General features: G+C 40.6%; 1 protein-coding gene across 1 annotated transcript in view; it reads left to right on the forward strand.

Moving 5' to 3' along the window:
- Positions 1–25,543, forward strand: part of CCDC6 (coiled-coil domain containing 6) — a 37,570-nt gene that overhangs the window by 2,587 nt on the left and 9,440 nt on the right. The window contains exons 2-5 of the mRNA XM_081190939.1: positions 13,912–14,061; positions 16,852–16,980; positions 21,899–22,002; positions 24,170–24,330. Coding sequence (XP_081047065.1) covers positions 13,912–14,061; positions 16,852–16,980; positions 21,899–22,002; positions 24,170–24,330 — 544 coding nt within the window. The remainder of the gene's footprint in view (positions 1–13,911; positions 14,062–16,851; positions 16,981–21,898; positions 22,003–24,169; positions 24,331–25,543) is intronic.

Consider the following 25,543-nt stretch of genomic DNA (forward strand, 5'->3'; position numbering starts at 1 on the left):
GACATCTAACGGGATTTTAGTTGTCCAAAATAGTTTGATAAATAGGCTGCTATGATGTTTATTTTACATTACTAAGCACAGTCCTGATGAAGACACATGGGAGCTGACACAACACAAGTACTGTTGCAAGGCTGGGCTTTTAATATGCAAGTCTTCAATAATGAATATTAGGTACTGTGGCAAAATACACTAGCTTAGTTTTGTGAGCATCTATAAGTCAAGCCAAATATATACTGAACACAATATTTGTTGTCTATTGTAGACACAAGCTGTTCACAAACATATTGTGTGACATTGACAATAGTGGTATGTTCTAAGGGACCAGACTACATAGGGGAACCAGTTATGTAGCAGAACTGGTCTAGTTCATTGTGGAATGGACATTCCTAGGCAATCACTGACTTTCATCAGCTAGGTAAAATACTATCTCTTTAGTTGAAGTTGCTGATTAGTTTGCTTTATTCAGTTCCTAAATTTGAATACTTATTTGAGAACTGACTATCATACTGGAACATTTCACTCATTTTGAATCTATTCTGATACTCAAAAACCTTTGACTTAAGGGTTTACTCTAAAGCATAGTAATAGCATTCTCCATGGCTCTGAAATTTTGAAAACTTGGTGAGTTTGTCTTTTTGGCATCCAGCTTATCCTATAAATCAAGAGGCAAACTTGTGGAATCTATAGAAGTTTGGCTTCCTGTGTATTTCTTGGAGAATAGTGACCAAACCGTTAGGAAGGAGTCCCTGGTGCATCCTAGAACTAGACACGATACTCTTTGAACAAATGAAGATTCTTCTTTGATGCCAGTAAAATGAACAAATGATTTTTTGCTCCCTAGTAGTGTAATTCTAATAAGAATGAGTCTGACAGGGATACCTCTCCCCAGCAAGCTCCCTATATCAGGATGTAATCTCCTGCCATAGGGAACCTGTGTAGCTGCTCTCTGCTTATCTGGTAGGTTCCCCCAAAGTCTGGGTGAAATTTTGTTTACAAAGTGCTGTGAAAGTGACCACATTTAATGGATTTAATGAAAGCTTATTTGTCTGGATAGCCCTTTCAAAATAAATGTTAACAGCTTGATAAGTGTCTTGATAAGTATCTTGATGATGAAACGCATTAACAGGACGCTGAATTAAATCTCCTTTTTTACTAACAGAGAAAGTCTTCCAATCTATGACTTCTCAAGTTTGATATTAACTGGTGTGTTCATTCAAATAGTATGTTTAATGAGGCTTGATTGGGTCACCTGATCTGGATTCACATGGGGGAAAAGTGTAATAAGCAAGTGATAAAGATTCATTTCTTCACTTGTTTTTATCATGATGAAACAAGCCTCTTTATAAGTTGTGGATATACTTGGGATAATTTAAAGTTCAGTATTGGTACATACTATGTTAGGAGGCAGAAACTTCTGGGGGAAATGCCAAAATTATTTGCAATGTGACTAGAGGAGCTTATTGATGCTGATTTCAGTGAATGGCCTCAGATGCAAATCTTCACATTAAAGATGTGTACTTTATGTAAACTAAAGCCTTAGATGTGTGCAAGTTCAAAGGGGTTATCTTGGTAATAAACAATTACAATTGGCAATACTTTCTTTAAGAGTCTAAATATTGCATTGACCAGAGGTTTATATATAAATGGTTTTATATGTAATACAGAAGTACAGATAGTTCTGAAAAGCTTACTGAAGAATATAGAAGGGTACAGCATTTCTATAGCAAGTTGTTGGCAGTCGGCCTTTTAATAGCTTTCAAAAATATCTGTAAAATGAACACTTAAATAGTTTTTGATTGTCATTGCAAGGGCAGTTTAGATACTGAAAATCAAGCTAGATACATAATGGGCAACATGAAAAGTACTGTTAAATCAGTTGTGCGTCACAACTGAAGTGTTAATGTGCAAGCAGTAAAGGATTGAGTGAATGCATAAAAAAAAAAGAATAGGATGTTAATATAAGAACCACTTTATACCATTTTTTGCTGTTAGTACCGTTGGGGCTTAGAGATGCTTCCCCTTTCAGTACAGCCTTTTTCTGTTTGTTTTTGGTGTTTTAAGATTTCAGGTAATGTTTTAAAAACGTAGCTGTGTATAGTTCACATTTCTTTTTGCTGTAAGATTTGAACATATTTATGAAACCAGTGGAATTTATTTGTTAATGGAAAAAGAACTGAAACTGTTTTTTAATGTTTGTTAAGCAGAAACGAATATTTCACTAACTTTTAGTGATAAAGACTGCTTCCACCATTAAGTATTCAGATGCATCCAGTAATGTAGAGAAGAATAGTTTGTTAAAAAATAATATTTGAAATTTGATAGTAGAAGAGAGTTGCCCAAACTTCTGAAAGCTGAGGCAGTCCCCCCCCATCCCGCAATTAAAACTGACGGCATTCTTCTCTTGTTTACATAACTAAAAACAAAGCTCTTTGGATGTGTAAGAACTATCTGCCCTCTGAGGAGCTTTACCCCTGTGTTTCTGAGTTGCTGTTCTGAGTGTGCCTCCTCTGAGGGTAGTTCTGCTGCATCTCTCTCTGTGGGGTGATTTAATGATCAAATTGCATCAAATGCTGAGGCTGCTTGGGAGGCTCTAAGGACAAACAGTGGATCTTACTAACATGCAGGTGGCAGTCTCCTCTGCAGGTGGATCCTTTTTGCTTGTGAGAGGTTACTTTTGATTGCATCTTAGCTGTTCTCTTGCGGCTCACTGGTGTTCCCATATAACAGAAATTTATGGGGGTAGCTGTGCTGGATTTAGGAGGGGAGCTTGAATTTAGGATGGGTACACATTACCTCTAGTGCTTGTATACTGTAGGATAGGTAGATCAGAATCCGTTCTTGTTGTTGCCAGGATGAGTAGCATCTCATTGTGCATTGGATTCCAAGGATGATATCATCAATATACAGTGGGAAATTTTACTGCATGTATCAAGTGTTGGAGCCCAAGTTAGAAATTATTATTTATTTGTATAATGTGTTAACAGTGTACTTAGTGTTTTTAAAAGTCCAAAGATGCCTTAAAATTTATAGTGTATTGATCTGTTTCTTACTGGAAATAGAAATCGTAGCCACAGCAAAGAACCACTCATCCATACTTGTTTCTTGAATTGCACCCTCTCCAAACACATTCCTCCACCCTCACACCAATTCTACATGGCAAACCTGTTTTAAAGGGGAAGTTTTAAAAAGTAGCTTGTGCTGTGGCAATGCGGGTGAGGTAACTATCTAATCACTTTTTTAAAGAAAACCCACCAAGTTAGTACAAGCATTTGGGTGTGCCGCAGTAGTTCTTTGGACTTCAGCCCATTTGTGTGGGGTTTTTTTTTGGATTATTTGATATGGAATAAGATTTCCCTTAAAGTTACTGGTGTGTCCCGTCGTCCCCCCCCGATATTTTGACATAGCTTTATACACATAAATATAGTATTAAACAAAGACAATTTCAACTTTTCAACTTACTCTGCAGAGGGAGCAGTGACTACACCAACTTTTGCTGGGCAAGTGAGTACACAGTGATGCACCTTTAATTATTTTTATTTAATTGCCAATCTATTCTGTACATCCTAGGGACCAAAAATTCACTTACTATCTAGCACTTCCACCGTGTTCCTTTGTAATAGGAAGCAAAATTCTGCACAAGGTCCTTTCTACCTTTTGGGGGGATTGTCACATCTATTTATGCAGATTTCTGGTGATGAGTCAATAAAGGTACAGAAGGGTCCTGCAGGTGAGATACCCAGAACTAGGACAGTACTGTTGATACAGACTGGACAAAGAGTTGTAAAATGTCTTTGTGGTCAGAGGTGCGCAGTACAGCAATGGGAAATAATCTAAAATTGCAAGTCCTGGCAAGAAGTTGGAATATTTGCTTAGTTTTTGGTTTGTGTTAACGATGACAACTCGGACCTTAAAGCAAAGCTGTTATTAAACTAGGTTCTTGGTGGAAATCAATAATATGGCATTCTTTCGTTCTGATGTTTAGTTTCATTTTCTTTATTATTATTTTATTTAGACTCCCTAATTAGAATTCTTATGCAGGATGTTAGTTTTGATCCTCCTGCATATGAGTATGTACATGTTTAGTTGTTGCTTCTTCCTAATAAGTGTTACAATAAGATGCTTACCGTTCTAGGTTTTCTGCTTTCTGAGAAAGGAGGCCTATGGTTGTCTCTTGAGAGTGCGGCTGAAGAGATGGATATGAATGTTAAGGCACTCCATCTTTTCCTTAGCTAATGAAACTGGCAACTCTTTGGGCAGCTCATCCTAAGTATACTCTGTGATGAAATTGTTAAATGTTTTTGGTTTTGCATGTTCCGGTGAAACAGCCAAAGCTGGGCATAACCATTTCTAGCCGCAGAAGAGATTTGAGACTCAGGTGACAAGTTGGAATCCTGGAGTACTCCCAGAATATGAATCTGTTCCTTCAACCCCTCGCAGAAGAGTTTGCTCCCCTAATTCCTGGACTTGGGAGCCATCCACCCACAGAACCTCCATCTTGTCAGCTTTCAGCCTGTTTAATTGGCCCCGATCCAGCCCATTACTGCTTCCAGACACAAGTTCAACACCTGCATAGCACCTCCAGATTGAGATAAAATCGAGAGCTAAAACTGAGTGCCAGCAGCATAAAGATTCTGTGCTCCCAACTCCACATATGATGGAACCCAACTATTTCATATAGATGTTGAATAACATATAAAACAGAATGGATCCTTGTGAAGACCCCAAGCTGAAAAGCTATGGAGCCAAGTAACTTTCTCTAGTTGCTCTGAAATAATAGCAACTTTTGGCAAATTGAGGGACGTAGTTAAATCTTTTTTCCTCTCTTCATTGGCATTTTTCCCTTCTCCTTCTCTCTCTTTGTTGTTGTTGTTGTTGCTCATTCAAATTTGTCCTGTTAGACAAAAAAAAGCAAAGGTAGCCTTATTTCCCTTTCTGTTTCATGATACTGTATTGCTGACTGCATGGCATTATTTTAATAATTGTATACTCCATCCATAGAGCAAAACAGAGTGGAATTTCAGAGAGAACCTGGAAGAATGCCAAAGTGTAAGGGGTGGGAGTGACTCAACAGAACAGTTAAACAAATATGGTAATTTGTAACTTGTTCTTATTTATACTTCCCACATGTAGTGGAACTGTAACTGCTCTCTGCTTGCTGCTAAACACAGAATAGAAATGTTAATTATTAAAGCTGATGAATATCTTGCAACTTAAGAGTGAAGATTGTGCATATCTTACCTGTAGTTATGCATATTCTATAGCCTTCTAAGTTGAATTGAAACTTGCTTCTTTTCTCTGGGAAACTGAAAAGAACAGCCATGCTTGGACTATGTTAGGCAAGGCAAAAGGTATGTGGCAAAGTTCAAATGATCCAGTTAGTTAAAAGTGTCAGTATAGTCAAGTCACAAAGGGAAAGAGTCTTTAATAAAATGGAATCATTTATATATATGAAGAGATCACCACAGGAGGGGAGACATGAGAGTGAAATGAAAATATTCCAAGGCTACACTCCAAAGAGTCTATTTAGGTGCACCACAGGGCTTCTGTGTGCTTCTCCATCTCCGTTGGCTGCCAGTCCATTACTCGGACCAAATCAAAGCTTTGGTATTAACCTTAAAGTCCTGAACAGCTTTAGGCCAAGTTACCTGAAGGATTGTTTCCGCTTAGACATAAGTTTCTGGATCCTAAGATCATCTTCATAGACCCTTCTCTTGGTGCCCACACCAGAATCAGATGCTGTGGCAATGGTAGCTACCCAGGAGGGACATTTTTTGGTGGTGGTGCTCTGGTTGTGGAATGCCCTTCCCAGAGATGCGTGCCTGTTACCCACATCATGGTTGTTTTGCCTTGCTTTTTAAATCTTTAGAATCTTCTGGTGCTTTTTAATGCTGTTTTTATATAGTTGCAGATTGTGGCTATAATTTTTATTGTGATTATATGTTTTGCCTTGTATTAATTTTTGTATGGCTTTTAAATTTTCTTGTTCGCCACCCAGAGAATTATTGGATGAGTAATTGAGCAGTGTACAATGTTTAAAGCATAGAAATAAATCTTCCATGTCATATCACAAACTGTTTTCAAAACTTGCCTGCAATGGAGCTGGGGTGCACTTGTGAAACCACGCTGGGCACACAGGGTTACTAAACCTGTGAAAGTGATTTTTTTCTTTCCAAACCAGGAGCTATGGCTAATTATGGTTTATCCAAACAAGCCAGGATCAGAAATGGTGGTTTGATCTTGGCTTGTTTGGACAAACCATAGCAAAAGCTAATCAGACTTTAACCTCTTTAAAGTGGAACCAGATGCTTCCCATGTTTTTCTCGCCACCATGCTAAAGAATGAGAAGGGAGCGCACAAGCACAAGGCTCATTCATACAGAACTATGATTTAGTGCTGTGCCGAAAGGCAACCTTATGTAATTCACAGTTTGTAAAAATTAAATGCAGGCAGGCAGCATTGCAAAGCAAGGCAAATGCGTCTACAAAGCTAGTACGGAAAACCAGTGTTACTCCAACAGATTGAGCTTCATTGAAGGCTTCAAATCAGTATGAATTTCTTCCATTGGAAAAATACAAGGTAATAAATACATCACATGATTTGGATTGAGACATCAGACACCCAAAATGAAGCATTGTGAAAAGGAAATGTGCGACTTCACAAACCATTTTTTCTAAGCAGAGTGTTCAAAGTTTATTCCAATGGATAGCACGACCAATATGCTAGAATCAAGTTGCAAGTTTCTCTATCTTGTTTGCACACCCTATTTTTCTGTATTTTGTAATACAAATTAGCTCCAGTTTCAGCCAGTGGATGCCAGCCATTCTGCCAAACCTGCTGTTTCAAGTATGAGTGTGCACTATTCTAGAGCACACTTGGGTCATCTACGGTTCCATGCACCAGCGTAGTTTTTCCTGTACCCTACTGAAGCAAGGAGCTCTGAGCAGTACAGTGAGGGAGAGGTAACCTCTGTTGGTTGCCTAACTATATCACACAGCCAGTCACACAGGTCCTCTTTCTCTTTTCTAAGCACACTACAACTCCTCTCTCCGTTTTCCATTTGTGTCACTGTTCTGCATTATAAAGGCATAATTTTCTCCAAAAAGCACAACTTTCTTCATCTTGTTTTTCCAGTTGTGCATGTTTTGTACTTCCTTAAGAAGCTTAGTATAGTCAATATTTATAGGACCAGCTCCTTATAAGAGGAAAGAGTGTTGAAAGCTCATGGTACTGATCTGCTTATTTACAAATGTGCACATACAAATGGATAAAACACACAAACATACTCAGTTAGAGTCACAGTTGCTGCCCCCTTTGCCTCTCTAGAATTATCGCAATCAGCCAGCCAGCCAGCTCTAGGCTGCTTCTGTTCTGCAAACTTTGTGAAAAGAAGAAAACAATTGTGCCAAACTAAAACTGGATTGAGTTCTCGCCAGAGCAGTATGAGTCACATCAATGCCTGGAACAACCTAATGATCCATTAATGCCATGTTCAAAGCTCACCAAGCACAGGGTGGATGCCATAGTAGGCCAGCAAACTTTACAACCCAGTAATAATTTTTGAAACCGCATTTTATATTCCCACTGCCACAAGACACACACAGGCTATAATCTGAAAACGAAAAACTGCAGTTAGGTGCATATGGAAGCGGCTCCTTCCGTTCTCCCCCTTGGCATCTGTGCCAAGCACCATAGTCTGATAGATTTGTGTGTGGCATTAATTGGGATTTTTAAAATTGCTCTATTCCAAAGCCTGAGGTCTGATTTAAAACAAGATTAAAATATTGTAAACCTACATACATCTGCAGCTGAAATCTTAACCCCCCCCCCAAAAAAAGAGCCAGCTGAAAAGCTAGTTTTATAGTCTCTATAAAATAATTTCTATGATATGGGTGTGTCAGGGAACTGCCATCAGAGGCAAGAGGAGAGGTAAGACACTCCAAAGATGCAGGGGAGGGAACTAGCAAGGAGAGAGAGAGAGAGCTTCCGCTGGGGAAGGAAATCCAGGGGACACCAGGGAGAAAGAGGAGGCTGAGAGTACTGCGGAGGGGAGGCTCCGAGACTCTTCCAGTGAAATCAGCGGAGAGAGCACAGGACCTCCGCTTGGCACGCCCACGCTGCGCAGAAGGCTTCCGCGCAGAGAATCTAGGAGGAGACTTGGAGTCAAAGAATTTCTATGTTGGAGGAAGGTTAGGAGACGCCCACTGACGGATTCTGCCAGTGACTAAGACAGTCGCGTTGTAAGGGCTGTCAAACCAGGGAAAGGTTTAGCTATACGACCAGCTTGGAGCAGTTTGCAGTTTATGCACAAGCAACCCCAATTCCCATTACAGGGTGATTATTTGATTTTGTTTTAAATCCTTTTTTAGCTGTATCTTGCATGGTACAATAAATGTGGATTTGGAGGGCATTTTCTGCTTTTGTCTCCTCAGTGGTTCCCATTTTGCATATTGAGATTGGGGAGAGAACTGATATCCGAAACCATTTTATCGTTTTCATCTCGAAATGGTAATGTGTCATATGTGTCAGTAAACAAGTTTTCTCTTTTTTTAAAAAAAAAATAGCAACATGGCGCCAGTGGCAGGCAACGCTTCATTGCTTTTCTACTGCCTCAGGCCAAGTAACATTGCAAATTATGTTTGGCAGTTTAGTAAACCAGTCCAATTGAAGTTTGTATGAAACTGTAGGTAGAGACGTTTTTTATTAATATATTTTATTAGGTTTTTAAAAATTTGTTTTTTACAAAATAACAAAAGCCAGCAAGGGAGAAAAACATGAGTTGGGAGGATGGTGTCTAGATCAATAGCAAAATATCCATGAGTGGGTGCCTGTCCATAACCATGTGAGTAAGGGTGTAAAAGTAATAAGTTTTACAGTTTTTACAGTTTTTACACTTTTACAGTTTATACGTTAAATTCTGTAAGGCAAAGTGACTAACCTGGGGCATTCACATTTTATTGGACCATAATTCCAGTCATCCCTGACTATTGGCTACAGTTTTTAAGCATAAGAAACAAGATTGTTCCATTAACATAATGATAACAGTTGCACAATTATAAGACCGAAGTAATCATGGGTTGTGAATTACCAGTGGCAACAACAATGGATCTCATAAGCCTTGACTGAGCAGCCAATGCACACACACCACCACATGGGTAGTGCCCACAAAATGGTTACATGAAGCATATAATTGCTGTTATTTCATGCAGTTGTGTCAGCCACAATGATGGCATCTGCCTCTTGGTGTCATCTGTGGTGAGCCCTACCACTTCTGAGCCTGCCTTTCTTGACATCCCTAGCAAGCTATCTAGACTCAGTCTGTGGTTTGATTGACTATAGTCCTAGGTCTACTAGGAAGATAATGTCTTTTGGGATGTTCACAACCTCATGGGTTGTTGAGCTTCTATCTGCTGTGTATTTTGGAAAGTGGTTTGACTATCTCTTGAGATGTCACTGTCAGACTTGGCAGAATGGTTCCCAAGGTGGGGGCAGTGGTCTTCGTTGCCATTTGGATGCCGGACAGCATTTTGAATCAAGATGGGAGTCTGCAACCACACTTTGGCATGGCTGTTCCCATTTTCTGGGCTAGGTTCAGCTGCCTCCTGTGAGATACTGTTGCCAAACTTGGCACAAAATTTCCTGAAGTGAAGGTGGGGGACTTTTCTGCCATTTGAGCACTGAGCACCACTTTGAACCAAGATGAGAGAACAAAACACTGCTTTGACGTGACTTCACCCAATTTTTGGCATGATTAGTCCAAACTCACAAATTACACTATCCACTTAAAAATCACAATCTTTTTGGTTTTCAAAAAGCACGACATATAAGCAGCCAATGCCACCTTATTATTATTTTATTATAAAACTTCTCTGGCTTTTACATCACGTGTTTAGAACATATGTAGGCGCCATTAGGTCACCAGTGTCCATGCCTCGTTTTGATTTATTATAATAAAGAGATATCTCAAGCTCGAAATTCTGTTTATGTGTTGGAGAATGGTGACTCACTGTCCTTCATTTGTTTAGTACATATCTTAGCAATGTCAAATGGCCTTGAAAACAAAACAAAAAATGCTACTTCTATATTTTTAGGCAAGGATTTTTTCTTTCTGCAGTGTAAAGCAGAAATGTCCCCCCCCCCCCACCTTCACAGTTTGCAGGGGGGAGGTTTGGAAAAATAATGTTATTCTAATGTGACAGGAAAAAGCTGTAGTTACTTGTTCTCATTTGCTTGTTCTCATATTCTATTAGTTATTATTATTATATTAGTTCTCATATTCAACCTCAGAAATTTGAATTCAAGCTTTTGCTTCCCTCTGTTCGCCAATTTAAATGTTTTTAGAAAATGAGAAATTTACTTGTTGTGAAAGAAATAGAAGAAGCTAAGCTTGGATTTCACAACTAGCCAGTCACCTAATGGATTTTTATTTCAATTCTCCTACCCTCTAAAAATAGAACTCACTTTTCTGTTCACTACTGTAGGTGTTGGAGAGGGGCACGGGTAGCGCTGTGGTCTAAACCACTGTGCCTAGGGCTTGCCAATCGGAAGGTTGGCAGTTCGAATCCCTGCGATGGGGTGAGCCCCCGTTGCTCGGTCCCAGCTCCTGCCAACCTAGCAGTTCGAAAGGATGTCAAAGTGCAAGTAGATAAATAGGTACCGCTCCGGCAGGAAGGTAAACGGCATTTCCATGTGCTGCTCGGGTTTGCCAGAAGCGGCCTAGTCATGCTGGCCACATGACCCAGAAGCTGTACGCCGGCTCCCTCGGCCAATAAAGCGAGATGAGCGCCGCAACCTGAGTCGTTCTCAACTGGACTTAACTGTCAGGGGTCCTGTAGGTGTTGGTGTGAGTATGATCATTCACTGCTTAAAGTGAAAAGTTGCTACATTCTGAGCAATAATCCTTTGACCATGCTTGGTTAATTATAGGACATGGGCGGTCTCCTGTAATTAAGGCACATAGTAAAAACAAGGTGCTGTTATTGTATGCCTCAGCCATCATAAGCAACTTTTAAGAGTGGGAGCAGAGATCTCGTGGTGGAAAAACTGACATTTCCTAATCATTGTGGGTGTTCTCACACCTTTCCCTACACACACACACCAGACTTTAATTTTTCCCCCTCCCATTGATACTAATAGGAGGGGTTACAAGTACACTATCGCCAGGGCTGATGTAATTTTTAGCTCTTTAGAGGAGAGTGTCAGGAAAACAAGGGGCCTTTGGATCCAACAGATCCAAAGCATCTCCTGATCAACATCATGTTTCTTATGCTACTAACTTGTCTCCAGAGTGCTGGTATTAATAGAGCAATGGTTGCAGAGCTTCCCATTGCAATGGGGATGCTTTTGCCTACAGAGAGGGCAAAGCATCCTACAGCCTCTCAGACAGGCAGGTAGCTGATGATTGCTTCAATTAACTTATTTACTTTGAAATAATATACCACTGATTAAAGTGGTATTATTTGTATATATTTATAGTGCTGTATAAACTACTGAAAGCGCAGGGTGTAGTAAGACTCAGAAGGATACCAGGTCAATTCCCATTTACGCCTCAGTGCTGTGTCTCACGCGGTGATAAGTCATTTTACATTATTTTTAGTTGTGGACGTTGTGTTCTTTCATTTATTACTGAATTGGATTGGTTTTCCCTCCTTGTTGCAACTCTCTTGAGCTTCCCGCCTGATTTTCACCCTGCAGCACCCAGGCCCCCATCCCACACAAGGGTCCACAAACTCTCCGGTGTAGCTTTCCATGGAGCTGCAATGGAGAGGAGCCACTCAGAGTGCCTGACGCAACCCAGTCAGATGGGCAGGGTATAAGTAGTAAATTAGCAGCAGCAGCAGCAGCAGCAGCAGCAGCAGCAGCAACAACAACAACAACAACAACAACAACAACAACAACAACAACAACAACATGACAGTTCTGAATCCTATCCATTGTTTTTACTTTGTGAAAAATTGAAAAGCAGAAAAGAGGTGTTTTCAATATGAGATTTGAAAAATGTGCAGCCAAAACTCAGCAAATATCACTTTTGGAATTGATAAATACTGAGGAATTAATAACCTGGAGTTCCTTGTGCTGAGCAAGTGGAGGAAGAGTGTTAAGGGCAATGAGGCAAACAGTTATTTCAGGGAAATATGGCGTTATTTCCTTTTTTTTCTACCACCAAATTATGTTTCTTCCCTTTGTTGTCTCGCCCCCCCCCCACAAAAAACACATATTAAACATTTTGTGGCTGATAATTTTCATCTTAAACTGCTAAGGGTTATCCTTTGAACTTCCCTCTTCTGATCCTGGTAAATAGAAATGATAGAATCATAAATAGAAATGATTCAAAATATTTTGCTAGAATATCAATAAACCATGGGGGCTGTGAACACATGTAGATTGGTGGCACAGTCCTATCCAATTACGTATACTTGGAAATAAGCCCTACTCTGTTAGGTGAATGTGCATAGAATTGCAGCCATAATCTTATACTTCGTCTTTTTGCTGGCCTGGGGTCGCTGCACATTTTGCAACAACCCCAGTGTCACCCCACTCTTGTGCTTGCTGCTGTTGTTGAATAGTGAATTACTAATTGCCCTGTTTCTTTTTATATATCCTTTGTTAAATTTCCTGCTCTGAGAAAATGTGTGAATAACTATTAAGTATTGCTAAGTGAGACCAAGTGTTTAGGTGTTCTACTGGATTACTAAAGGTTTTTGTCTTGTCTTATTTGCAGTAGCATTCACATTACATTTTGAACTTCAGTATTTTCTCTCTCTCCAGATACCTTTGTGCATTGTTGTGTCAGTTTCTCAGATAGGGAACCGGTATGAATCAGATGGTGAATCTTCCCCAAGAGCACACATAAATCCTGCAGTAGACTGGAAGCACAAATGAAAGCTGAAGTCTCTAGAGGCCCAATCCAGTTCTGTAAACAGCAAGCAAACCTTCCCCTCACTCTTTCTGAGCTCTCTGAATCCTAATGCAAGTGTTACTGCTTAGGGCTGTGAAAATTTGCAATTGTGTTTAAAACATGCACACTGGGGCCTTTATTTCTAATGTAATTTCTGAAACTTCATTATGTACTGTAGAAGTTGACTATACATAAAAAACAGGTATTCCTATTAATATGTTTCACTTCTTGTTTCTCCTTGCTTTTTTTGAGCCAGCTGCTGATAAATGTAGACCAAAGAATTGATGTTTTAAAATCCTGGCACCTGTCTCGTCTGTGGTGTGTGTCCTGTATAAAGGCGATGAAGGATCTCTGACTCTTCAAGTAGTCAAGAGACCTGCTGTCACTTCATCACATCCCCCCGTCCTTTTATATACATGGCTTTATTGTCTATTAAAATCACCTTTACTCTCCTAAGGGCTTGCATTTTGTGATGGCTAAAAATATTCGCACTCTGGTTTGGTCATTGCACAGCATTGGCTAAGACTTGTGCGTGCAGATCTGCTTTGCTTTTTATAGGAAAGCCCACTGTCTATTTGGGAACTTAAGAAAACAAACAAAGCTGACCACACCCAGGAATCTATTAAATGTATGCATAACTCGCTTGGGTTAGTTTATATAGCCCAATCACCATCAGTCCACACCGAGTTAGGCACTGTTTGTCCATTGGTGCAGCAATGTGTGCATTACTTCTTGCTTTTCTGTGGCTCTCTGGATAAGAACTTGGGTAATGTGGGTTTTATGGGTAGCGCTGCTGTTTCACATCTCTTTGAATCTGATGAAAGTGGGGGCAGAGCAACTGCATTTTTCTCTTGGTGCCCAGTGCCTTTCTAGGCTAAGTGGCAAAAGGAAGGACTGAGCAGAGAAACATTTAGGGCACAATCCAGTTCATTGCTGGTGACTGGATCATTTCATCTTGTGGTTTCTGGTTTTATTTTTTTTTTAAAAAACCAACAACAGACATGTTTCTCTTACAGCAAGCAAGGGCAGAGCAAGAAGAGGAATTTATCAGTAATACTCTGTTTAAGAAGATTCAAGCTTTGCAGAAGGAGAAGGAGACACTTGCAGTGAACTATGAAAAAGAGGAAGAATTTCTCACTAATGAGCTTTCAAGGAAGCTGATGCAGGTATGTAATGTTCCAGCGTGACTTTTCAGACCCAAAAAACCCACCAGATGATTCAGCCGAGGCACTATTACGAAAGTCATAGCTTCAAAAATTGTGGGTGGTATTCAACTAAATAATTGCACTTGTGTAAGGACTGACATTGGCACAACAGGACATCTCCCCCTCCTTCTGTGTATGTCCTGCACCATCGCCAGATCTGCTCCTGAGAGTTGAAGGAACATCCAGAACATATTTAGGGGGCATGTGGGGGGAGAAAGGTGCAGACTGTTCCATTGCACAAGGAGAAATCCTTGTAATGATGGAACTGGAGGACATTGAATAAAACCCTGTAGTTTGAAATCTTTAAATGGGAAATGATATGTAACTCAGAAAGACCTCTTAGGTAAGCATGCATAGGATTGGGCTATAAACTAATAAATGAGCTTAGTTGTGCATGTTTAGCCAGAAGTAAGTCTCACCAAGTTCAGTAATGCTTACTAGAGAATAAATGTGCATGGGATAGCAACTTAACTTTGCAACTTGAGGAGGGTATGGAATAATAGGGTCAGTGAGGGATATGGCCTGGGTAGGGACATGGCTTAGGGGTTGACAAGGACTACATAGAGGCACAAAAACCACATACACCAACCCCCACAAGCCTGAAGTTTCCCAGTCCTGGTTTAAAATCACCATAAACCAGTCTCTAAAGCCAGCATGTGACGGCAAAGGCGAAATGAAAACGTGGGCACAATCTTGTTCTCAGCTAAATCAACCATGGCTTAAGCTGGAATTGTTATATCTGAGCTGACCCACATGTTCCATCTTTGATTCTATCATGAAAGAGAATACATGTGAGCTAGGGATGTTGCATGTTCTGAACGTTGTGTTCTTGTACCATTTCCTTCAATGTTTTTGCTTTAAAGCATTAAAGATTAAACTCCTTTCCTCCCAGGCATAAGAACAGCCCCAAGGCATTTTGTTCTCAAGATGGCAAATCAGTTGCCTGGGGACATGAGACCGATAGCCTCCTCCCTTTTGCCACTATGAAAATTGCTGTGAGGAATTCTGGAATTCTAAGCTACAGGATTCCTGAACCTGTAAACACAGAACCCTCATTTTGAAGTTCTGCAAATTGTGTCGTTTTCGCATTAATTTGCTTAATTTACAGCATCTCAAAAGATTTTCGAAATCTTTCTCAAGGTAGTGGTCTCTTTGTGTCCTGCTCTTCATGGCATGAACACTCAAGCAGATTTCCAATGTCCCTGATTGCTACTACAGTGGTACCTCGGGTTAAGTACTTAATTCGTTCCGGAGGTCCATACTTAACCTGAAACTGTTCTTAACCTGAAGCACCACTTTAGCTAATGTGGCCTCCTGCTGCTGCCACGCCGCCGGAGCACGATTTGTGTTCTCATCCTGAAGCAAAGTTCTTAACCTGAAGCACTATTTCTGGGTTAGCAGAGTCTGTAACCTGAAGCGTATGTAACCTGAAGCGTATGTAACCCGAGGTACCACTGTACATCATTCCATTGCAAAAACAGTTAACAAAGCAGCTGTCTCATAACGCTTGCACACATGCATTGTTAAACTTTTGCCTTTCACTGTGTAGGGACTTAGACTCGTGTATTCAAAGAGGCATCTGGAAAAAGCTTCCAGAAGGATTTTTTCAGCACACTGTAAATACAAAAGCTAACAGCCAGTGTGAGAGCTATAGATCTCCTGTTAGCAGCTTGGCAAGAATTCCCCACATCAGCATGATTTGCTTTGTTGTAAGAAACACACTGATGTATCAGCTTTTCAGTTTTAGTGTAGGAAGGTATTGATTTTAAATACTCTTTAAACCTGACAGCTTAATTTAAAAGTAAAGTATACTTTCACATGCAAGAGGAACATTTACTTAGACCCACCTCCAGTGAGAACATATTTTTTACAGTAGCATGTCATGACACACTATGCTAGCCTGGGCTGTAAAATGCCTGGATGTTGCTTTTAGTAATGTCGTGTAAAGGCACTTTGTTCAATTAGGTTTATGTAGCACAGTAATTGGTTCCATAGATAATGTGCTGCAGAAGCACAGTGAGGGGGGAAATACCCTATTAGCAGACATCTTGGAATAGACTGTACTTGTCAGAAGAAAAGCTTTTAGAGAGAGACTGATGATGTAGAGCAAAACTTTAATAGACCCCTGCCTGTTTGGTTAGGTACTCAGTGGGTCAGAGTGGATTGGCTAGGTGTTTCTCTGTGCTCTTAAAAGTCGTTGAGTTACAAGAGAGCTGAAGTCTGTCCCATTCTTCCCAGACTGCAAAAAGTTAGCTAGCTCTTTTGTGTCCTTAACATTACGTAGAAGCTGTTCCAGTTCAGCTGATCGTTTGAGGCTTCATAAACTATTGAGTGCTGGGGAATAGATTCTGGTGCTGAGCGCACTTCCATTACCCTCTCCTTCTTCCTGTCGCACACCAGCTTTAATTGTTGCTTTCCTAACATTATGCTATCCCTTCAGCAATCCCTTCAACAAATACATTGCTATATTTAGTGCCTTGTCACTTACCCCAGTTCTTAGGAGCCCCAACAGAAATTTCCTATTAATTATAATGATGAAGCTATCCTTTCAAAATGCAATGCAATGTTAATTTGCTTTTATTTCTTAACCATAATTTACAGATCCTTAATGTTTCACATTTTAGGAACAGTCTCTTATTCAATTTCAGAGTCTTGTTGTTTTTAAGCCGTATAAATTAAATGATGCTTATAAGTGCTTTGTAGCTCTTCAGTTGCTTATGTCTTGGGTTTCACTATCTCTTCCAATCACAGCTACAGCATGAAAAGGCTGAACTCGAGCAGCATTTAGAACAGGAGCAGGAATTCCAAGTGAACAAATTGATGAAGAAAATTAAAAAACTGGAAAATGATACCATTTCAAAGCAGCTAACTTTGGAGCAGGTAAACACTATATTACCTATATTTAGGTTTGCCATATGTAAGGAAAATTCCTGAGATGTCCTGGGTGCAAAAATGGCATCAGGGGAATTTTGTCGAAACAGCAAAATGTCAGGGAAAACCCTTTTTACATGATGTAAAAAGCAGCAGAAACCGCTTCAAAAGCTTAAAATCACTATTTTGGGAGGAGCTCAACAATATGGGTTTGTTCCCCAAAAAAGCTCAGCAACTTTGTGGGTGTCAGGAATTTTACTTTTTGAAATATAGCAACCCTACCCATATTGTATTGCACTTGTGCCAGTGAATCCTTTGAGGCTGACTGAGCTCTGGTAAAAATGTTGGGGATTAAACACTTTTGTGTTGCATCGCATCAAATAGTAATAAACAGGGACAGTAAGAAGAATATCTCATAGATCTTATTGCATCAAGGTTCATTGAAGTAAAAGAAATGGCCTCTAGGTGGCAGTTGTTGCCTAATTCAAGTGCAATTGTTTATCTTCCAATGATTTGCTGGTTTACTGCAGGTTTTTAGGATGAGTTAAGATCTTCCTGTCTACCCTGCCTTTTATTGTCTTCAATAGCCATTACAGATATAGCGTTACTGGAGTTGGTCATGTGTGATGGTCTTTGTGTGTTTTTTTCCTTATTTTAATTCCAATTTAAATTGGGAAGGAAACGTTAACACAAGTGTGTGGTTGTTTGTTTGCGTTGTAAGCCAGTTTGTATCCATTTCACCCCAAAAAACAGGTTAAAATGTAGCAAAAACAAACACTATTTTAAAGGATTTCTGTAGAATAATAGCAATACACACAGACTTCTGTATAAGAAATCATACCGAGAGTCTAAAACTTGTTTATGTGATGACAACCACATTCTGTTTTAAATTTAAAATGGTTCTGTCATTTAACCTTAAAGTAAGGCCATTGTGTGTGGTGCATTTAGCATATTTTTTGCTGACTTGTTTTAGGTTGTGTTCCGTTTTTAAACCGAAAGCAACTCTCCACTGAGAACTAATTTTATGTGAACTTTAGTAGCTGGGAGTTGCAACAGAGAGGTTTGTTCCAATGGTTCACATTCTAGAACGATTCCTGGTAAATGATACATATTGGCCCAGTTAGCATGCAATGCTAAACCATGGTTATCCTTATATGCAAGAGCTGGAACACCCCCACCCCCCCACAACTCAGACTCATGCACTTCACTCCCTTCCATCTCCTCTTCCCATGCTGACTTAAGAGGAGGACTGTGACATTCTTTACTCTCACTTTCACAGAATCCTGACTTACTGTTGCACAGGAACCAGAGACCATGACTTATAACAACTTCTGGTTAGTTTCAAAGCAAATCAAATTCAAACCAGAGGTTAGGAAGTGGATTTGTCAAGAGTGATAAACCACAATCTCTGGTTCATATGCAACAAGTCAGATTCAGTGAAAGTGAACATCATGTGACTTGCAGTTCCACATTCTGCGAGTTCATCTTCAAATAACTTTGAGGTGCTGAACAGCTTCCATTGATCTAGAAAACTGCAACACACAAGCCGCTTATGTGGAAATTGTACATGCATTGCCTTCCAATTTTTTCCAGCATGGCATGCTGGAGTAGCAATTCTATGCACAAAGGGAGTGTGCAGGTATATTTTGTTTTTATTGACTAGTCTGCTGCTGCAGTTTGACTGGTCCCCTGTGGTGTAGGAAATGAACAACAACCGGATTAGCACACATGAAAATAGAAACCTTTGATAGAAGTGAGAACCATGATCATTCCAAAAATATTCTCTACAGATTTATAACGCTGACAGCCATAGTTGAACAAATGTCAGGTATGTTAGTATTTGTCTTTAGATGTGGAAAAAAATTGATTAAGCCTATTAGCCACATACTGCAGGTTTTAACATTGCCATTTAATTTCTGGAATTAATCCAAAGGCTTTATAAGAGTGCTCTGTGGCATGCTCCCTAATGGAATCTGCATCCCTTTGCAGTAGCACAAGGGAACAATGTGTGCTATGCATTTACATTCCTACCATTCAGCCTGGCTGTAGAGCCATCAGTGTGCGTGATATGCCCAATGGATGTGCAGAACTCGAGCCAGGTATCTAAAATAGCTCCTCTCTGTGGACAATAGCCTGTGGTCCTTCTCCAAGCCCGCAACCTTAGTTCCCCCAGCTTCTAAACCAAGCTGTGCAATTCATTAAAGCACGTAGCTTGCAGTTGCGGCTTCAAAAAGTGTAGTTGTGAAGGGCTGTCTGGATCAGAATTATGGAAGAGGACTGCTGGAGTCTCCGTACTGCCTGCCCAGTTGTAGATTATGTAGATCACAGTGTAGGGGGGAAAGGTGAACACCAATTGTCATGATACCAATACTGATCCATCCCCACATGCAAGTGTCCAGCCAAGGTTTCTGCTGTTAGTGTGGATGGAGCAGGAAGGGGTCAGAGGTTGACCCAGCATCTGCACCTTGGCAGCACTGTGACCCAAGAAGCTGAAGCACCCTGCTTTTGGGGTGTTTCCTTTTCCTAGGAATCACCTGGCAAGGAGAGCTGGGAGCACCTACCGTATTTTTCGCACCATAGGACGCACTTTTCCCCTCCTAAAAAACAAGGGAAAATGTGTGTGCGTCCTGTGGAGCAAATGCAGGGGGGAGGCAGGCGGGAAAAGCCCCCAAGCTCCGTGCGCTCTTGCGGGCTTTTCCACAGGAGGGAGAAGGGACTGACTGGCCGCATCAGTCCCTTCTCCCACCTCCCAGAAAAGCCAGGAGAAGCCGCGATCTCTTTAAAGGGGTTGCACGGCTTCTGCGGGCTTTTGGGAGAGGTGAGGGAATCCCCCCACCTCCCAGGAAAGCCAGGAGAAGCCGTGCAGCCCTTTTAAAGTGTGCGCGGCTTCTGCCGGTTTTGTGGGAGGTGGGGGAATTCCCCCACCTCCCAGAAAAGCCAGGAGAAGCTGTGATCTCTTTAAAGGGGTTGTGCGGCTTCTGCAGGCTTTTGGGAGAGGTGAGGGAATCCCCCCACCTCCCAGGAAAGCCAGGAAAGCCCTGCGCAGCGTCTCCCGGCAAGGAGAGGCTGCACGGGGCTATGGATTCTTTAGGGGCTAAAGGCACGGGGCTAAAGGGGAAGCCAAAACAGCGAGCGGGATCCATCCCGCTCGCTGCCTTGGCTTCTTCCATAGTTGCGCGCAACCCCTCCGGCAAGGAGAGGCTGCACGGGGCTATGGCTTCTTTATCCCTGCACAGCGTCTCCCAGCAAGGAGAGAGAAAAAAATATTTTTTTTCTTGATTTCCCCCCTAAAAACTGGGTGCGCCCTATGGTCCGGTGCGCCCTATGGTGCGAAAAATACGGCATATACTGTTGCTTGATGTGTCTTTATAGTTCACTGGCAATCACTACAGTCCCTTCCTTCCCTCCTTCTGTGTGCCATCAGTTTCATGACCACGTTTTTGTTTTCCTCAGCACATTTGGCAAATCTAGACATCTACTTGACAAGCAGATGCAGGCTTTTCAGTAGTCACTTTGAGTGAAAAACTGGTTCTTATTTGAGGTGTCTGGCAACAATCGTAACATCTAGCAGAGGTGTGAACCCTACCTGCCAGTGATATTCAAGAGGCTGTTGGGCTAGTGGGCTTTGGAGTAAATTCTTTTCACGCTAGAGGAAGATTTGTGCTTGGTAGTAAAAATATGGAGCTGGTTTATGTTCTGGTTCTAACATGAATATTCAGTGTAGCTGAAATACAAGTTTCCATATATGTTTTTTAAAAAATGCCAGTAATCTGTGAAAGCTACAGTCCCATGATGTGATTGGAAGTCATGTGATATAGCATTGGTCTTCAACTGGTGCGTTGGGACGCACTACTGGGTCATGGCTTGATCTATGATGGATCACAATACTATATATGGTAAAAAATTAAGAAATTGTCCCCAAGTTCAAATTTGGGTTACATGTAAGTCCTAGATCTGAAAACATTCAATACTACTGGGATACAGCAACCTTGCTAAAACTAAGCATGTCTAGATCTGGTTAGTTAAATGGCAGATTTCCTGGGATCCCAGTGTACAAAGCCTTGATGGGATCTAAATGAAATAGATAAAATAGAGCAAGACTACTATTTTGTTTTGTCATTTTAGGGGTAAGATTCAGCAAGTATTTGGCATTATAGTCTCAAGCCCAATGGACTAGATCTCTCAGTTTGTATGGGACCATTCAGCCTTGCAAAGGGAGGGGAGAGTGTTTTCGGCTTTCGAGGGTGGGTGAAATCAGATGGTGTGGGCTTACTTTTAAAGTTGTGGAGACATGGGGCTGCTTTTTCCTATTTTTTAACATAAAGGAAAAGCTTTGTCATCACTTCAAATGGCAGCTTGCTGCCCTCAGAAGCCCTGTAGAATCCCTTTGAAATTTGTGACAGACTGATCACTGGGAACAAAGGTACATCATGGTCAATGGGGACATGCTTTTCCCGTCAAGAATGCTCCTTGGAAATGATGCTATTTTATGATGGAATATTCTTCCTCAGATTTCAAAGGTATGTCACTAGGCTACCCCTTGGTGTAAAGCACTGTACAGTTCATTTTCTGTAATTTCATTTTCTGCAGTATACGGTACCAGAGCAGTTAATCATGAGGAAATCAGAATACAAAATCATTCAGATGGTAGTTTTAATGGAATTACATTCACATTTAGGCTGTTACTCTTTTATCATGTAGGACTGTTACTCTTTTATCATGTAGGACTTTTTAAGGTGGATGGGGTTATTATTTTTTAATAGATGTGGTTTATGACAAGGGTAAGTAAAGGCCATCTAAATATGTTTTCTTTATCATCCATTACTTTGATTACAATTATTTAGTCGTTGATGATTGAAATTATCCCCCCCCATCTGAAACAGCAGTTCCAAGCTCTCTCTTTTTATCCACAATTTCTTTTTCCTAGCTAAGACGTGAGAAGATAGATCTTGAAAACACCCTAGAACAAGAACAAGAAGCACTAGTGAATCGTCTCTGGAAGAGAATGGATAAACTTGAGGCAGAAAAACGGTCTGTCATGGCTTTCTTTCTGCAGCTTCCTCCCCCCCCCCTCCCCAATTGTGTGGTAAAACTCGAATATTTCACGATACCTTTTAGAGAAAAGAAAGCTATTTAAGTACTAAATAGGAAAGCTACATTTTTTGCATGCATTGATGCAAATAGTGTTTTATTGAAGATAAGAACCCTCTTTGGGCATCTGTCTGAACATACCAGGGTTAATTAAAATTATGTAAGGGGTGGAACTATGCACACAAGCCTGCTCCCAATGATGTGTGGCTTCCTCTCTGCCCTTAGCGCTAAGTGTCTTTGAACTGAGTACTCTTCGAAGCCTCTGCAGCCCCCATACTTGTGGACCTTGGGAGTGAGGCTTGCTTGCGCAGTCAACAAACTTTTAATGTTCCCATGTTCAGGCAAATGCTTGAGAAGGACTATAGAGAAGGTTGCTGAGTCATGCAGTAAGGAGCAGAGTGGGGTGCTTGTTGGTGCTTATTCACCGGTAGTCATCCTCTGTGTCCTGTGACGAGCTTCGCCTTAATGTTACGAAACTCACTTGGAAACAAAAACATTAATATTCATGTAACAATCCTGACTGGTCTGGATCTTCATAGGAACTGACATTTTACAGCATTCGGTGGATTTCACAGAACTAGTCAAGTCTTTGAGGCTATGAATATTTGTGATGGTGCTGTTGTTAATCTAGTTAATGAAGAGGTTAGAGTGTGATCTCTCTTGGCCTTGTGACAATTTATTTGATCTTTCAGATCACATTGGGCTGAAAATGCTTTTTTATGGCTTGGCTATGTGATGTTGCATGTCATGTGTTCTTTTGCTCCAGTTTGCTTCAGATGTTGCTGTTTTTTAAGCATGGAGTTCTCAGTGCTGGCTGTGAGTCAAATTGTGGCCATATGATTTATTGGATAGATTTTTTCTTAAAATACAAAATGAGCAAGAAATTGCTTTTTATATGAGTGATATGTAAAAGGTACTTTAAAAAAACATTTTGAATACATTAATGTTGACTTGTCCATTAAGAGCCCGTGAAGACACTAGGTGACTGAAAACGATAGTTTTCAAAGTGGTAACTTAAATAAAGTATTCATCTAGCCATGTTGTAATCTGATTATTTGAATTACCATCACAAGTATTGGGGAAAATTCAACTAATCCCCTAAATCCTACCACGGATTTCTGATCAGGTATGAAAGCGTTTTAAAAAAATAAAATAAAACAAAGCAAAGCTTATAACTTGGCATAAGATACCACTTCAGCAAGTATTGACTACAAGACTGAAGGTATGGCTGGTAATTGCAATATATTTTCTATCCATCATGTATCAGGAAATACGCTATTCAGATTTAGTGTCTGCCGTGAACTAACTAGGTGGCCTTGGGCATTTGCCGTCCTTGTCTTTCAGCTACAGACCTTCATTCTGCAACATGATGGTGATAACAATAATTAGATTAAGTATCAGAAGCACCTTGAACATTCTGAAACACTAGGAAAAAAATTGGTAGTGATGACTACTACATCAGTCGTAGCAGCAATGTGGACCCTGACATCTTAAATATAGCATTAAAACGTAACTCTTCTCCCATCAGCTTTGTTGCATTTATAAGATCAATGCTGAGTGGTATTTTTACTTTTTGCACAGAGCCAGAAAGAGGGGAATAAAAGTTCAGTCAGGTTTTTAAACCATTGTTAAAAGTAACCTATACTGAAGTCTTTAAACCTATTAGAGTTTCTGTAGAATTTGTCTGTGGCCTTCTCTATTGTCTGTTAATGGAAGAATACAAAATGTGATGGCTCGTTTCCTTACATTTCTGTATGGAAGTTTTAATACTGTATTTGCAGTTTGTTGAATTGGCAAAGCAAAGACTTCACATTAGGTAAAAGTATGGGCTGGCAAACCATGGTTTGTCATTAATTCCCCATTCCCTCAATGCTTTAGACAACTCCCATGATCCCTGGTTGAAACTGAATGGTTCACTGTGGTCAATGCAGTGAACAACACACCATGTTAATTTTTCAGGAAACGAGAGTTTACCAGAAAGAATGCTGATAATTTCAAACCACCTTGCTGTTTATCTGTTGGTGTGATATTACAAAGAATTGAAGCAGAATGTACCAGTTGGCAAGTTTGATGTCAGAAGATGAAATCTCATGTATCTTAATTTCAGAATTCTGCAGGAGAAATTAGACCAGCCTGTTTCTGCTCCTCCATCTCCAAGGGACATATCAATGGAGATAGACTCTCCAGAGAATATGATGCGGCATATCAGGTTTCTAAAGAATGAAGTAGAGAGGTTAAAGAAACAACTCAGAGCTGCACAGTTACAGCGTAAGTCCTGTTTGCCTTGGCTGTGTGGTCTTACTCATAATGCTGAGATGTGCTTTTCATGAACCGTCTCCTTTTCAAGTTGAAATTAATAACTCGAGGACCAAGTCAAAAATACAGTAATTCGTCTGTAGTATGCTAAACCATTTTCTTTTGTTCCACTTGGGTAGCTGAACAAATTTTAGTTGGACAAATCCTTTGGGCAGAACTGAAACAATTTTGTTACAAAGTTACATGTGATCTTATACATTTGAATGTCTTTGCTAAAATGCAATCATACTGCTTTGCTTTGCCTTCAGTAAATATACAGTAGTACGCTAGTTTGATTGCTATAGTGAAAACATATTGGACAGTATCCAGTGAAATATAGACCCCATTTGCACCCTAAATCTGTTCTGGGGGTTCCCCAGCCCTCTGGTGACGAGGAGAAATTCCATTGTTCAAGCAGAAATTCTTGTGCTGGCAGAAGCACTTTAGTTGAACAACACCCTTAGGTTCTTCCAGAATCGGCCCTACCATTTTGCAGCGTGAGGCACCCTCAGTGCTGGGGGAAAGGGTAGAAAGCAGCTTTCTCTTGAGTTATTTATTTGATTTCATTTATCAATCACTTCCCATCAAATAGCTCAAAAGGATTTCATAATGAAAAGGGGGGGGTGATGAAGACAGTTTAAAACTATTTTATATATTGTTGTTGTTTAGTCGTTTAGTCGTGTCTGACTCTTCGTGACCCCATGGACCAGAGCACACCAGGCACTTCTGTCTTCCACTGCCTCCCACAGTTTGGTCAAACTCATGCTGGTAGCTTCGAGAACACTATCCAACCACCTCGTCCTCTGTCATCCCCTTCTCCTTGTGCCCTCCATCTTTCCAACACATCAGGGTCTTTTCCAGGGAAGCTTCTCTTCTCATGAGGTGGCCAAAGTATTGGAGCCTCAGCTTCAGGATCTGTCCTTGCAGATTTTATATATACAAACAATCAAAAACATTTCCATGTGTAAAAAGTTAAAACAATTTCAGCTGCCAGTCTGTTCAGGTGGAATGGGGTGTGCCCAGTTTTGTCCTTCAGCCAGCAAGCAGTTTTGGGCCATCCCTGGGTCCTGCAACTGCCTAGGAGCGTAATCTAAGATCTCTGGTCATGCAACCCGCATGCTTTCTGCGCTACATCATCATAGCCTTCAAGGAACAAGTGTGGTCATCTTATGGAGAAACACTGTCT

The sequence above is a fragment of the Podarcis bocagei genome, assembly GCF_964188305.1.
Source record: "Podarcis bocagei genome assembly, chromosome: 4".
NCBI classification, from domain to species: domain Eukaryota; kingdom Metazoa; phylum Chordata; class Lepidosauria; order Squamata; family Lacertidae; genus Podarcis; species Podarcis bocagei.